This window comes from Neopelma chrysocephalum, unplaced genomic scaffold (genome assembly GCF_003984885.1).
Source record: "Neopelma chrysocephalum unplaced genomic scaffold, ASM398488v2 Primary Assembly neopelma1_103b, whole genome shotgun sequence".
NCBI classification, from domain to species: domain Eukaryota; kingdom Metazoa; phylum Chordata; class Aves; order Passeriformes; family Pipridae; genus Neopelma; species Neopelma chrysocephalum.
In genome coordinates, this window is record NW_020897767.1 from 1,243,596 (window position 1) to 1,259,983 (window position 16,388).

At 54.7% G+C, this 16,388-nt stretch overlaps 1 protein-coding gene across 7 annotated transcripts in view; it reads right to left on the bottom strand.

Moving 5' to 3' along the window:
• Positions 1-830, bottom strand: part of FMNL2 (formin like 2) — a 123,026-nt gene extending 122,196 nt beyond the window's left edge. For 6 of the 7 annotated variants that reach the window (XM_027695784.1, XM_027695785.1, XM_027695789.1 and 3 more), the window contains exon 1: positions 495-611. In XM_027695784.1, the coding sequence (XP_027551585.1) occupies positions 495-611 (117 nt within the window). Of the gene's footprint in view, positions 1-494 lie in introns of all 7 variants that reach the window. The other variant, XM_027695783.1, reaches the window with a different exon arrangement.
• Positions 831-16,388: the final 15,558 nt, after the last annotated feature.

Below are 16,388 nucleotides of genomic sequence, written 5' to 3' on the forward strand. Positions count from 1 at the left end.
CCTCCGGGGGGGCAGGACAGGGGGCTCCCCGGGAGGGGGAGGGCAGGACGGCGGCGTCCCCGAGGGGTCACAGGACCGAGGTGTCCCCGAGTGGGGGAACAAGACTGGGGTGTCCCGGAGGGGTCACAGGACCGGGGTGTCCCCGGGTGGGGGAACAGGGCCGGGTAGGGGGTCTCAGGACCGGGGTGTCCCGGGGGGCTCCGCCGGTCCGGGCCGATCCCCGCCCGCAGCTCCCGCCCCCGCCCGCGGGCTGCGCTCCGCCGGCGCCGGGCGAACCGGCCGGGGCTCCGCCTGGGCTCGGCCAGGGGCGGCTCTCGGGGGGGGGGGGGCTCCCGAGACAAAGAAGCCGCGGCCCCGTCCCGCGGGCAGAGGGGCCGAGCCCACCTGTGCCCGGCCGCCGCTCCCGCTCCAACTTTTCGCCGCTGCCTCATCCCGCCCCCCCCCCCCATTCCCCCCGCGCCGCCCGCAGACAATGGGGCCGGCTCACGGCTCACCAGGACCACGGCGAAGCGCTCCTCCAGCTCGCCGGGCTCGGGCATGGGCAGCTTGAGGGGCACGGGGTGCGCCCGCAGCTCGGTGTGCTGCGCGTCCACGCTGCCCGCGTTGCCCATGGCGGCCCCTCGGCGCTGCCCCGCGGGCTCCGCGCTCGGGGCTCCCTCCGCTCTTCTCTCTTCTTTCTCTCTCTCTCTCTCTCTGTGTGTCTCTCTCTCTCTCTCTCTCTACCACCGCCGGCGCTTCGCGGCGCCGCCGCCCGTCATGGCTCGCCGCCCTCGCCCTCCTCCCCCCGGGGCGGGCTCGCTCCGGCTCCGGCTGCGGCTCCTGCTCCTGCTCCTGCTCCGGCTCCAGCCCGGGCTGCGGCTCCCCCGCATGCCGCCCGCACAAAGCCCCGCTCCGCCCCCGGCCCGCGGCGCCATGGGACTCGTAGTCCCGCCGCCCGCCGGGGGAGGGACGCGGGGAAGGAGTGGGAAAGGGATGGGGAAGGGCTGGGAAGGGGAAGGGGATGGGGAAGGGCTGGGGAGAGGTTGGGGCGACCCCGCCGCCTCCGTTTCGGCCGAGCGGCCGCGCCGGGCAGGGATGGAGGGGCAGGACGCGGGGAATGGATTCGTGCGGCCAAGCCCCCCTCATCCCCCCGTGCCTTGGGGATTAGGAAGGAATTCCTGGCTGGCAGAGTGGGGAGGCCCTGGCACAGGTTGCCCAGAGAAGCTGTGGCTGCCCCTGGATCCCTGCAAGTGTCCAAGGCCAGGTTGGATGGGGGCTTGGAGCAACCTGGGCTAGTGGAAGGTTGGGGTTGGAATTGGATGATCCTTGATGTCCCTTCCAACCCAAACCATCCTGGGATTCCATGATCTCTGTGCGCCCACTGTGGTGCCAGCATGGGGCTGACACTGCAGCCACAGGGGCCTGTTGGCCTGGAGCAGCAGGGAGGCTTCCACCCCACCGAGGGGCTTTTCAGGGTGCCCCCAAAGCCCACATCCCTGTTGGCTGAGATCAGGACAATGGAGGGATCAATCACCACAGGTTCACCACCCCAGTATATCTGTAACCAAGCCAGTGATGCTCCCTGGGCGTAATCAGGAGGATCATCCTCCAAAACGAATCAAACCTGCCCACTCCTCAGGTGCTGTTCCCCATTTCTTCATCATTCCCTGCAGATCCTCTCCAACACTATGTCAGTGTTGTGGTGGCCAAACACGGCCCCTGGGAATAGTCACTGGGTGCAGGAATCACGAGCCTGGCCCCCAGTACCCCCCTCCATTTGGGAGAAAATCCCAGGAGATGGCATTGACCCATTTGGTGACTGTGCTGTCCTGCTCTTACATCTGTGTTAGTCCCCACTCCAAGACCTAATTCCCTCCTGTCACCCTCACCAGTCCGTATCCCACTGCCTTCTATCAACATTCCATTATCCTTCCAGGGAAGAACGATTTTCACTCAGCTGTCACCTTCACCACAACGCTCTCACTGCTGTCTCTCCTCAACCTGAAGATTAAATTTTTTGGGGAGGGAAAGCAAAAAGATAAGCATCACTGTTTAGAAAATGACCATTCCTTAATTTATTTCCTCTGGGATGGCAGTGGTGCCAGAGGCACAGCTCGCTGGGAATCCTGTGTGGCAGCACACGCAACCCTGCAGTGGAAATCCAGGGAAGTGACAGGAAGCTTTTCTCTGCGTGTGCTCTAAACCCACCACTAATTAAATGTGCTCATTCTAATTAGAAAAAAAGAGACATAATACATCCATGACTGGGATGGGGAGTCCTGGATTACACCTCACCTTGCCCACAGAGAATCAGGGACGCCGAGCGATGCCAAAGGTGTGGATTCCTGCTCCACAGGCACTGCAGGAGGTGTTACCCCAGGGACAGCCCAGAATTCCATACAACTGCTCTGTCAAAGCCTAAAATTCTTGCAGTATCCTTAATAAACCAAGGGTTAAACCCCAGAGAGCCCTTGGGAGTCAATAACAACGTTATTGTCGCTAGTGAAGGGACCGGTAATAGATACTTTGCTCAGGGTCTTTTATCTAAAACCATCACAATTCTTTGAGAGATTAATTAGTTAATTAAGCTTCACAACACTGCTGTGAGATAAGGGAGCAGTGAAGTGTCACTGATAACAGAGGAGGGTCAGGATACAGCGAGCTGGAGACAGTTTCCAGTCCAGGATCCTCCTGTCTCCCAGCAGCAAATTGCCAGCTGGGAATTACCTGGGCCAGCAACCTTCCTCCCAGAGGAGGAACCCCAGCATTTTCCCAGTCATGGAAGCACTCAGAAGCCTCATTTTTCTCAATCAAGGGCAAATCCCCTCGGCATTTTTGCATCCCTCTGGACACGAGGACACAGTCGGGGCCCGGGAGCCGCTGCCAGCCACGGATACCTGGGACAGGTTGGGATAATTGCAGGGCAAACTGGATTCCTTGGCTTGGCTTTTGGCAGGAAGCCAAAGGCAGCTCCAAATCCTGCTATGAGGCATATTCAGGTCAAAACCAGCCTTGCAAAGTTTTTAGTGAAATTAGCCATCCTCACACACAGCAACTGTTTGACATCAATGCCGGAGCGCAGAGGAAGGAATTCTTTCAAGAGAATAAGAGGATTTTGAAGCAATTTGTTGTCTGTAACTGGGATGTCAACGTTTGCAAATGTCAGAACGAGCCTGGCAGCAGTGCTAAATAAAAAAGGGACTCAGCTGGCTCACACAAGGCTAAGAAATTATTCTGGGATAAAAATTCATGAACAAGAGCTTTGTTTTCACGTTTATTTATTCAAACTAAATAAGCAGCTACACAATGTGCAATTCCCAGAGCTCATCCCAGGCACCTGGACAATTCACACCAGGTGATGCCACCAGGAAAGACACCAGGATTAATGGCCATACCAGCTCTGCAAGGGCTCTGTGCCACGAGCACGTGTGGAATTTCCCCGGAGAATGAGGCATCTCAGCCTTTCCTCAAGCTCATTGGTCTGTTTGTCACCAAAATCTCCACACAACAAGCTGGAAGTCTGGGGCTGAGTCATTCCTAAATTCTCCTGAACCAGTGTCTGCTTATCTACCTGTGGAAGAATCTCTGGAGGGAAAAGCTTGGTTTATGAGCCCTCATTTTCCCCCATGCTCAGCACTTCCAGATGGATCCTGAGCTGCAGTTCCAGGTGATGTGATATAATGTTCCTAAAGCTGGAGAGGCTTTAAAAAATAGCCAGCTCCTGGCTCAGCAGTGGCAGAGGAGGTTTCATTCGTAATAAAGATGTAGAGCAACCATGACCCCCGTGTGAGAGCTGAGCCGGGCACGCTTAACGAGAGGTTATTGATTGCAGCACACCAGCACTGACCTTGCCTGGGAGACACACAGGGGGTTTGCTGTAATAAAGGGAAAAAAGAATAAAAAATCAACCCAGAGGCTGCTCTCTGAGAACAGTTTTCTCAAGGAAAATAAGAAGCTGGAGGGTGGTGAGACACCGGCATAGGTTGCCCAGAGAAGCTCCGGTTGCCCCTGGATCCCTGGAAGTGTCCAAGGCCAGGTTGGAGCAACCTGGGCTCGTGGAAGGTGTCCCTGCCCATGGCAGGGGGTGGAATGGGATGGGCTTTAAGGTTCCTTCCAATGCAAACCATCTTATGATTCTATGAAAATCAGTTGGAGCTTGAAAAGTTCCCACTCATCCCAAGGGACCGTTCCACTGCCACATCCACATCTTTTCTCCAGGCACGTGCAGGTCACCACAGGAACTCTGCTGGGTTTGATCCCACCTCCTGCACATGGATGGGCACATCTGCCTGCCTTCTCCTCCCTTTCCATGCCCATGTCCACACCCCCCTTGTGCAGTTGCTGTTTCTCCACCTCGTGCTGAGATCCGAGCTCGTGGCACCAGATGGGAACACTCCATCCCTAAAATGAACCATTATTAGGTTCATCTCCAACCAGCCCCTCTGATATTTTCTCTGTCTGCTAGAGGTGGAATTATTCCCTCTGGATCTGATTTCCCTGCAGCAGCTCTGCTCCTCTCTGACCCTGCTGATGTCCTTTAGTGTCACTCCCAGCACTTATGGGACGAGCTGCAGCTCCATCAGAGCAGACTGTGATGTCAGTGGGATGGGATCAGCCCCAGCTCCTGCTCAGGACCACTGCCCTGCCAGCACCAACACGAGGTATCACATCCCCATCTCCTACAGGAGTCACACCCACTTCATCCAAGACTAATCGATCCTTTCAGCCTCTCTGCTCCTTCCCAAGGTGTGGGGACAACTCTCAGCCCGTGGGACTGGATCAAGGGCTGGAATCTGAGTGTGTGATGACACACAGCAACACCCAGGAGGGGTGAGTGAAACCCTGGTGGTCCCTCCATGATCAGGGAGAAATCCTTGGCTGGGAGGGTGGGGAGGCCCTGGCCCAGGTTGGGCAGAGAAGCTGTGGCTGCCCCTGGATCCCTGGAAGTGTCCAAGGCCAGGTTGGACAGGGCTTGGAGCAACCTGGGCTGGTGGAAGGTGTCCCTACCCATGGCAGGAGGTGGCACTGGATGGGCTTTAAGGTCCCCTCCAACCAACCCATTCCATGATTCCATGACTGAATGTTTTAACAGTGCTACTTTTAATTCCTGTTAAGGAACAAGTTCTCTGTGTAACTGAATCCAACTCTGCTGCTTTGGGGGTGAATTTTGCTGTGAGTCCTTTCCCCGTTTTTAAGGGAATTCTCAGAACTTGAAGGCTGATCCCAAATTTGGGATTTTCCTTCTTTTTTCTTTTTTTCTAGCAACAGTTCAGTTTCGTTTACAATCACTGCAGGTACGAAAGGAAAGGGAAGAACAAACAAAGTTAGTTGAGTACACAAAGGTTTGTAGGTCATTAAACACAGTAATAGGGATTGAGGGGACCTTAAGGATGATCCCATTCCACCCCCTGCCACGGGCAGGGACACCTTCCACCAGCCCAGGTTGCTCCAAGCCCCATCCAACCTGGCCTTGGACACTTCCAGGGATCCAGGGGCAGCCACAGCTTCTCTGGGCAACCTGTGCCAGGGCCTCCCCACCCTCCCAGGCAGGAATTCCTTCCCAATTTCCCATCTATCCCTGCCCTGTGGCAGTGGGAAGCCATTCCCTGTCTCCTGTCCCTCCAGGCCCTTATCCAAAGCCCCTCTCCAGCTCTCCTGGAGCCCCTTTAGGCCCTGGAAGGGGCTCTCAAGTCTCCCTGGATCCTTCTCTTCTCCAGGTGAACAACCCTCCAGATAAACTGAGTTTAAAACAAGGTGCAAAGGCTGGGATGGAGAATCCCCAGGGAGCACTGGGATGGGAAGAGGAGCACCTGGAGCTGGAGGACACCCCACTTCCAGACTGGGGTGGTGACCCTCGGGGTCATCCATGGAATCTCCATGTCCCTGCTCACCTCCCTGTGACCAAACACAACCCAAGTGTTATTTCCTGGTGGGATTCAGCCCGGCCGGGAGCTCGTCCATGATTTATTGGCAGGAAGGCAAGCAGACAAAACACAACTTTGGAATTCCCAGCAAGGCAAGGGGTTGCAAATCCAAATGAAACTGAGATAATGGAGCAGAAAATAGCAGGAGGGAAGGAGTCAATATTTAATAAAGCTGCTGTGTGAGCACAGAGCGGTGAGACAGAGACCGAGCCTGGAGGAGGTGCAATAACTGCCAGGAGATCCTTCTCTCTGCTTTTCCCGGCCATGGAGGGGCTGGAGCTCAGCCCTCAGCTGGCTCCTGGCTCCAAAGGCCACCCGTGGGACAATGCCAGCCATTGTCCCCGGGCAGGAGGACAACTCCCTGGGCTTCCACGCAGGCTCCGCACACAAGCGCCGCACAAGTTCCCATTGTTTTCCCACCAAAGGCTCCCCTGACAAAGAGCTCCCGAGGATGCTTGGGCAAGAGGAATAAAATTAATTCAATTTTTTCAGCTGATAGAAGCTGTTTAGAGGCCTTAAACGGGTTTCAGAACTCCTGAGAAAAAAAATATGGATTTCAATTTACGGGGCTGATGAATAACATTTGTCTCCCAGCAAGGTGGGGGGGGAGAGGGGGGAGAATTTGCCAGAACAAGAGTTCTGCAGCCACTGGAAACACCTTTTGCAGACCTTTAAATCATGTTTTCCAGTGTCACCAGCTCCCCTCAATGATGTCAGGCTGCAGCCAACAATGCTGAGCTCTCCTTGCTCCCCCTTCCCATGTCACCGGTGCCCCCGGGATGCTCCATGGACACAGGGTGGGTGGCACCGTGGCCTCTCCTGGCTTTCGTTTTAAATTTAGGGACTCCTCAGCATCTGCCAAGTGAAAGAGTTGCCTGTATCCATGTCTGCATCCCTGGCAGCTGGGGATGTGTGGAGTGGGAGCACTGCTGGGAACGCTCCCACTGCTCACTGAGCAGGCACGTGGGGAGATGGGCTGGGGGGTGCTGAGTGTGAGGAATCGCCGGTCCCACAGGGTGTGCAGGGTCATTAGGGGGTACCTGGTGTCACAGGCTGATGTTCTCCAAGGTTTGGGACAGTTTGGGACTGTCCCCACCCCTCAGGGCCTGTTTGAGGCGAGTCCTGGGTTGAGGGTCACCAGACTCAGCTGACAGATTTTCAGGGGAGCAAAAGCATTTCCAAGGGAGCACAGGGACATCAGTCTGGAGTTCCTCAGCTTCCCAGTGAGCCTACTGGGAGCTGGACACTGGGACAAGTCACTGCTTTGCTCCTGAGCTGTGCCAGGCAGGGACAGGCAGACTGGGATCGGGACAGGTCCCTTCCCTCTGGGTCCCACTGTCATGGAATCCCAGAATGGTTTGGGTGGAAAGGGACCTTAAAGCTCATCCAGTGCCACCCCCTACCATGGGCAGGGACACCTTCCACCAGCCCAGGTTGCTCCAAGCCCCCTCCAACCTGGCCTTGGACACTTCCAGGGATCCAGGGGCAGCCACAGCTTCTCTGGGCAACCTGTGCCAGGGCCTCCCCACCCTCCCAGCCAGGAACTCCTTCCCAATATCCCATCTAACCCTACTCTCTGTCAGTTTGAAGCCATTCCCCCTTGTCCTGTCCCTCCAGGCCCTTGTCCAAAGTCCCTCTCCATCTTCCCTGCAGGCTCCCTTCAGGCACTGGAAGGCCACAATCAGGTCACCCTGGAGCCTTCCCTTCTCCAGGGTATCCCAAGGCTTTATTTCACTGCTAAATTCAGCAGAAGGCCAGCAGTGCAGCTTTTCCCATAAAACAGACATTTCCCCTTCCCAACCGACTCCAAACATCTCCACTCCTGTTACACGACAAGGAGAACAGAAGTTCACCCTGAATTATTTACTGCTCGTGGGGCTGGGGACCGACGGAGACCGGCTGAACCCAGACAGGAGGGGATGATGGATGCAGGGAGCGTGAAGAAGACCTGCTGCATCTTTAATAGCTTCCTTGAGCAGCCAGCTGGGAGGGGTTGGAGATTCCAGTGGGTAAAACTTCCACAGCTCTTGCCTCTTCCTGCCCCGTGGCACAAGGTCAGGGTGGTGTGTGTGGTGACACTGCCAGGGCACCACCACTGCCTGGGAAAGGCACGTCCCAGACCCTCCAAAATGCTGGGGGGGTTGATTGGAGGGGGTTCATGGACAGTTGCAGAGCATCCCATAATTAGGGCACTTCTGGGGTGCAGCTGAACCTGGTGAACTCTGAAAGGTGTGGGATGGAGCAGTGGGGATGGAGCAGAGCTGATGGAGCAGTCCCGTACCAGCTCACACCCAATTTGTTTCAGAATAAAGCAAGGAACGATCACTTCGGAGCCCAGTCCACGCTCTCCTTCACTTCCCAGCACCTCCTGCACAGCCAGAAGGGTTGTACCTCGTCCTTCACTGGCATCTGGGACGCCCAACATGAGAAAAATATTGACCTGTTGGAGCGAGTCCAGAGGAGGACACGGAGATGCTCCAAGGGCTGGAGCCCCTCTGCTCTGGAGCCAGGCTGGGAGAGCTGGGGGGGGTTCACCTGGAGAAGAGAAGGGTCCAGGGAGACCTGAGAGCCCCTTGCAGGGCCTAAAGGGGCTCCAGGAGAGCTGGAGAGGGACTGGGGACAAGGCATGGAGGGACAGGACACAGGGAATGGCTTCCCAGTGCCAGAGGGCAGGGCTAGATGGGATATTGGGAAGGAATTCCTGGCTGGGAGGGTGGGGAGGCCCTGGCACAGGTTGGGCAGAGAAGCTGTGGCTGCCCCTGGATCCCTGGAAGTGTCCAAGGCCAGGTTGGACGGGGCTTGGAGCAACCTGGGCTGGTGGAAGGTGTCCCTGCCCATGGCAGGGGGTGGGATGAGATGGGATTTAAGGTCCCTTCCCACCCAACCCATTCCAGGACTCCCTGCCCACCTGTACCTTCCCCTAACAAGCAGAGGAACTCACAGCACCACCCTGAGACACAGAGCTCAGCTTTCCCAGTTGCTGGTGACATAATTAAAACCCATTTCCCAGAAAACAGCACAGGGTGACAAACTGAGCCTCCTCTTTTCGTGGCCCAAAACTCAGCCCAGCCTAAACCAAGAGTGTGTGTGTGTGTGCCTGGGGTGTGCTCTGAGCCACGTGCCACATTAGACCTGCCATCCTTTTAATGCTTCAAAGGAAACAGAGCTGCTGCTGCTGGAGAAAATATTTCCAGATGATTTACAGAGGGATGGCAGCCCCTGCATCCTTTGGGCTGGAGCCTGTGCACGCTTGCTTTGCAAATCCTATCAGGCAGCCACAAAACCAGGCCAAGCCCGTAATTATTGTTTGGGATGCGAGACAGGAATTGAGTATGACCAGTGGCCATGCAAAGTGCTAAGATGTGCTGTCAGGGAAAATGCTTATTCAGAAGGATTTGCAGCAGTGTCCCGGGATGGACTGCCCGGGGTTTTCTGGGAGCTGTTTCACGGAGCCCTTCCCAATCCACGGGGCCGTCCCGGTCCCACTCCTGCCGACTCAGCTCCTCTTTGTTTGGCTGCTCCTTGCTGGCTGGGCCAGAGATGCTGCAGTGCAGGGCTGGCTGGGTGACCTCAGAGCCCGATGGATGACTGAACTGCACACAGAGAGCACAATCCATTGTCTCCCCCCTGAAATGCCAGCTTTGTTCCACGTGGAGCCGCAGGCTTATCGCTCTAACCCCTTCCGTGCTGCACCCGCAGTTCAGCCCCGCTCTCCCTGCCCTCAGCCAGACATTTCAACAACACTGTGGGGTCACAGAAAGGCTTATTTTGCACCTGGCAAATGGCAGATCCGGTGGGATGACAGTGATGCAACGAACAACACATCCTCATCGGGCAGAGTGTTCACGTTTTGGTGCAAATCCACCCCGAATCGGGTGTTTTCGTCTCTGGTTGTGATTCAATCTGCGGGGGGTGGGCTGGAGAAATATTTTTGGCCTGTACAAAATTATAACCTCCACAATCTTCACGGTCACTGGGCCTGGTCCCCTCCACAAAACAGCACCTGTGGGCTGGTTTTAAACAGTGCATGACAGAGCACGGCCTGGTCTGTGCTGGGATGAGCAGCTTATCCTGGGATGTCCTTGGCCAGAATCCAGGGCAGTCACTCTGTGCCTGCAGGGCAGGGAGGACCCTCGGAGGTACAAATCCCTCTGAGTGTCCACTTCTTTGTCAGGCATTGAAAAATGATGGGCTGTGCTAAGCAGAGCAGGTGGCACTTGTGTCCTGCTTGGGTTGCAGTGATTTCCCGTTGGTTGGAAGCTCCTCCAGCTCCATCACTTGGAGAAACATGAGTGTGCCTCCTGCAGTCAGATGCCACTTGTAGGGATGGAGCTAAGGGCTGAATCCCTTTCTGGCTGATCCAGCAGCTTGGGAATGTGATTGTCAGCTTGCTGTTGAATTTTCCAAGTGCTTTAACAGATGGCTCTCACTTACCAGATACAGAGAGACACAGATAAGGGGAGACCTGAGAGCCCCTTCCAGGGCCTGAAGAGGCTCCAGGAGAGCTGGAGAGGGACTTGGGACGAGGGATGGAGGGACAGGACGTAGGGAATGGCTTCCCACTGCCAGAGGGCAGGGCTAGATGGGATATTGGGAAGATAAAAGGTCTGTGTGTTAGATAAGCCATTGCTGTGTTGACAAGGACAAGCACAGGATCAAAAGCAAGGAAGATACAAACCCTACAGGAGCAGCACCACAGGGAATGCCACTCCTGGAGTGGGTTTCCAGGGCACCACTGTCCAGGACAGACACCCCTGTGCCCATCCTGCCTGCTGACCCCTCAGCCCTGCAGCTCAGTCCTTCCCTTCCCGGGATTGGGATGAAAGCAGCAGAGTTTTGTGCATCCCAAGCCCCGAGGGCCGGGCAGGGACTTTGCCGGTTCTCGCCCACCCGGCTGCTCCCGGCCAGAGCCATCCCTGCCCCCTGGCCATGCCACCCCATCAGGGCCTTGTTTGGGAAAAACAAGTAAATAAACACCCAACCCACAGCAGGATCCACCCAGGCCAAACCCCTCTCACCCTCCCCGTGTGAGATGTGGGTTCAGAGGAGTCGATGGTTTTCGCGATGTGGGTGTGATTAATGAACTTAATCACAGGACACTTTGATCCATCTCTTGTTTTTGAGGGATAGTCGAAAACAAGAAGAACTGCTACCCTTTGTGCTTTTGTAATTTTGTTAATCGTGGAAACCAGGGAGCCTTTTGCATAGTCAGCACTTGCATGCATTAGAAAATGTATTTGCAAAACACAACAACACTTGCTTTTCTATTCCGGAGCCAGGGAGCGTATCCTAGTTGGCAGAGAGCTCAAAGGAAATTTATGGAGACCCAAAAATCTCGCAGGAATTTAATTAAAACCTTAATCTTGGTAACACTCATTCATATCTGCGTCCTCTTCGGGCACAGCTGCTGAGCTGTTCATGACTCTGGGTCTTCTCCATTCGGGTCACTGGTTGCTCATCCTCACACAGACTGGGGATGGCTCTGCCTGAGCAAGTCCCTCTGTCCCCCAAGTCCTTTAGTCCCTCCTCCAACACAAAGAGAACAGGCAGAAAGTGCCTTTTTGTGCAAAAAAGGGCCATTTTGTGGTGCTGTGCAGGAAAACCAGTGGCTGGAAAAGAGCCATTTTTAGTTCATTTGTGCTTTGGTGGTGGAGCAAGGGCTGCCTGGGCTGGGTTGGGCACAGAGGGGCCACATCTGCCACCTCTCATGTGGCAGAGTTGTTTGTCACAGCCCTGTCAGTGTCACCCATCAGGGGTGGGTGGCACGTGCTCCTCTGGTCCTCAAAATGCAGATCCATCACTTCCCCTTGGCCTCACCTTGGCCTCCCAACTGCAGCATTGCTCTCAAAGAGGAAAAAAAACCACCAAAATTCCAATCCCTGCTGTCCCTGCCCCATGCCCCACATCCCTCCAGCCCAGGGTTTCACTCCCTGAGAGAAGGAAAAACATCTTGGTGACTCCAACCCCCAGCAATGCCCTCAGAAAGCAGACAGAACATTATGTGAAGGGAGGAAATTCAGACTGGGTTTCAAGCTGAAACTTTTCTAATTAGCAAACTCTTCGCCCGGGAACGATTTCCATTGGTGAGGACATAATTCCTCATTGCTTGGGGGATTTCAAACCAGACTGATCTCTGCTCCAAAAAAGTGCTACAAGCAACAGTTCTGTGCTTATAACGAGCTGGAAATACTGGCACGTCTCCATCTCCTTCACATATTTTCCCTTGTATCTTCAGAGGTTAAAATAAATTATTCTGAGATGGAACAGATGTAGAGTGTAGCCAGTGATGACATTGCTCCAGCTTTTTTGAGGGAGTTTTCTCTCCTCGTGGAAAGGACCCTGGGCTGTGGCACTGTCATCCTCCTGGGGTTTGGGAGACAGAGCCCTGTCCTGTCCTGAACACACCCAGCCCCAGGCTGGAACAAGGGAACTCCACTGCCTGAACTGCCAGTCACCCAAATCATTAGTGTTCATTAACATCACTGGTGTTAAGGAAGCTGCTGGAAAACCCCTCTGGAGAGGTGGAGTCCTTCCAGCAGATTGGTGATCCATCAATCAATAACTGGTACCATAGGGATAAGAGGAATACAGCTGACAGCCCCAGGACTGTGTCCCAGGAGTTAGTGGGAGTGGGAAGCAGGAGGGATGGAGCTGTGCAATCCACTGGGGTGTTTTCTCATGGATTCAGGTGCCACGTCCCAACCCCAGCGTGGTTTGGTGAGCCAGGTCCTGCCCACAGAGGAACCCTGGAGCGGCTCATCCGCAGCCCACAGCAGGACTGGGGAGCAGTGGGGTGCAAAGGAAACAGGATTTGTGGTGCTCCAACCACAGAGGTGTTTTACAGGGGACAGGATGCTGCTCATTTTTGGGGAGTTCCATCTCTGGATCCCACTGGATCCACCAGGGGCACCTCTGCCCCTCTCCACCCAAACTGGCCAAACCCACTGCATGTCCCAAGGGAAATGTCACACCAGCCTATTCCTAGAACAGCAAGGAAATAACACCTTTTTAAACATGAAAACTGATGGAACACAGGATTTCACCTCCCACGCTCAGCTACTCCTTCCAGGCATTTGTTGCCCAGAGAAGCTGTGGCTGCCCCTGGATCCCTGGAAGTGTCCAAGGCCAGGTTGGACGGGGCTCGGAGCAACCTGGGCTGGTGGAAGGTGTCCCTGCCCATGGCAGGGGGTGGAATTGATGAGCTTTAAGGTTCCTCCCAACCCAAACCAGCCTGGGATTCTGTGATTTTTCCAAGAGCAGTTTGGGTTTCCACAGGAATCCCAGCCGGGGAGGTGTGAGCGCAGGTATTCAAATGACCCATCCGGTGTTTGATGGGGAAATGCAGCGACTCAGAAGTGGTTAAACAGGAATGATCCCACAATCCCAACATGTCTAGATCAGGCTTTTGCACATCCACGTGTTTCTCTGGCAGTGAGGGCACAGGGAAACCTTCTCCCCCTCTCCCTGGGCCGGCTTCATCCATGGTGGGACGGCAGCAGGGAAAGCTCCGGCACGACTATTCCACACACATTTATCCTGGCTATGGGATCCAGCTTGGATTTATTTGGAGCTAAAGGTAAAGCAGAAGATGGACTGCACGACTGCATTCTCTGGGAATTGCTCACTGGCTGGAGATGGGCTGAGGGAGAATGGAGGACGGCTCAGGAAACAGAAAATTAGGTCTATTGTAAGAAAATATTTGTGATTTATAGAATTATAACAGAATTGCTCAGGGTTTAATGTTACAGAACGGAGTGAAATATTTTTAAGAATCAATTTACTAGTCCTGGTACCTGGAGGAGGTCTCAGAGCAGGAGGATGTGGTTTGGTGACAGCCAAGAGAGGTAACACTCCTCCCTGGTTTGTCCTTGATTGGAATTCCAGTGGCATTTCACAACTTAAGCTGTAGCACAACAAATGCTTTGGGGGAGGAAAATGTTATGATTCTTTCCCTCTTTCTCTACCTTAATAATGAAAAATAATCAGCTCGTTCTGAGGTCAGACAGGGGGGTTTTGGATACAGTGACCCCGTGGATGCTCCGCTCCAGGAAGGTGCAAACCCAGCAGCATCCCAGCTCTCCTGCCTTTTTAAGCCAACACTGTGGCTGCTCATGGAGAACTTCAAAGCTGTACCCCTTTTTGATGACATAAACAAAACAGGCAGCAGCAGCCTTCCCATTATTTAAACAAGTCCTCAAATCCCTTGGCTCTCTTCCTGTTGCTTTTTCTTTTTTTTTTTTTTTTTTTTTTTTGCTGTTTTTAACAAATGCCAGAAGCCTTTTCTGTAGCAAAAACGAAAACCGCCGGTGGCCAAACCACCAGATTTGTGCTTTTGGGCCGCGGCCTAATGGGGTGTCAGGGCTGGCTGCAGCTCAGGGGGGTGGCAGATGGTTGTCCACGCTGTTTATTTGGCACCCTGTGGCCGCAGCATCCCTGTCTCCACCACGGCCGTGGCCGTGGGTGGCCGGGGCTGCGCTGCCGGCTCCTCGCTCCACACGGAGCATCCAACGCCAAGGGCTGGACAGGGAACGGGACAGTGGCTCTTATCAGGGTTCATTCATTAGGTTGAGCTCTAATTGCGTTGCCTTCTGTTCAGATATTAAGCAGCACAACCTCCACGGCTTGGAGAGCAGCCTGATCCCGGGAGGGAGCTCTGCTGCCACCAGGAGCACCGTGGATTACGTGGAGACATCCCAGCCTTTGGCCCTGGTGAGGAGCATCCATGGGCAGGTGCCTCCCCACGGGGGTGTTGGAATCCTGCTCATCGAACAAGTTTTCCTGGAAGGAGCCTCTGAAATGCTCCGCAAGAGATTTGCTCCGCTCGGGGCTGGGGGAGCTCAGAGAGCACCAGCCCAGGGTAGGGACATGAATCCTTGAAGGAATCAGGGGCTGAGGTCGAGCATTTCCCAGGATGGGGAAGCCCAGGGTGGGGACATGAATCCTTGAAGGAATCAGGGGGCTGAGGTTGAGCATTTCCCAGGATGGGGGAGCTCAAGGTGGCCGGGAGAGCAGCTCGTGGCCACCAAGCCATGGATGGCTCCAGCCCAGGCACCCACTGCTGCCTCTGGCTCTGGAATCCCAGACTGGTTTGTGTTGGAAGGGACCTTAAAGCCCATCCAGTTCCACCCCCTGCCATGATCAGGGACACCTTCCACTAGCCCAGGTTGCTCCAAGCCCCGTCCAACCTGGCCTTGGACACTTCCAGGGATGCAGGGGCAGCCACAGCTTCTCTGGACAGGCTCTGTCAGTGCACAAAAATTAATTATTATCAATGAATTGTTGATCATCCCACTCTGTTTGCAAAGTGGCCCATGACTAAATCCTAAACCTCTGTCTCCCAGGCTGCCAATTCCTGCTTTCCCACTGCAGGCCCACGAGCGGGAGGAGCCCCAGGGTCCCAGCTCAGCTGCACAATTGTTGGGATGATGTTCCAGTGAATGGCCCCACAACAAACACGTTTGCTGCAGTTTTGCATGAATAAAGGAACAAAGTCACCCCGAGCTGAATTGATTCCCACATTTCAGCCCAGATTTCCAGGAAGCTTTGTCCTAACGCTGCACAAAGAGACAGAAACAAAAGGAGGAGGAGGGCAGTGAAAAAACAAATGAGTTTCCAATTTTAGAACGCAGAAAATATCTTTAAAAAGGCTTTTTTTTCCGATTCATGATTGAAATGGTTTGCAGAAACGGAGGGAATTCTCCAGTTGGAGCTCCCAGGATGGATCCCACTTGTGCGATCTTGCCCTGCTCGGTGTCTCCTCGCATTTAAAATGATGTGTTTATGAGGCTGGAAACACTTTGGCAACTTAGTATTTTGCCCTCGTAAATGTTTTCTCTCAGATCTCGGGGTAGTTTATAAACATGACTGAAGCCACAAAGCACTGGGGCAGGGCCTCCCCGATCCTACTGGTCCAACAGGTGTGGGAGAGGGAACGGGGCCTGCCCGGCTTTGCTTGGGAGAGAGGGCAGTTCCTGGGGATTTGGGGAATTTCCTTGAAGTCACAGCGTGGCAGGTTTGGAATATGTAAAAAAAAAAAAAAAAAAAAAAGGCGGGGCAAGGAAACTGGAGGAAACATTTGCATGAAGGTGGTGTTGAAATGGGAAACTCAGGGAAAATGCGGCGTTAACGGCAAATTGTACTGACACGGGATCGTGGATCCAAGGGCAGGAGAATCCTGGCATTGCTCATCCTGGGGCAGGGACAGCCTGGCATCGCTGATCCTGGGGCAGGGACAGCCTGGCATTGCTCATCCTGGGAGAGGGACAGCCTGGTATTGGTGATCCTGGAGCAGGGACAGCCTGGCATCACTGATCCTGGGAGAGGGACAGCCTGGCATCACTGATCCTGGGGCAGGAGCATCCTGGCTTTGTTGATCCTGGAGCAGGGACAGCCTGGCTTTGCTGATCCTGGGGCAGGAGCATCCTGGCATTGCTGATCCTGGGGCAGGAGCATCCTGGCATTGCTGATCTTGGGGCAGGAGCATCC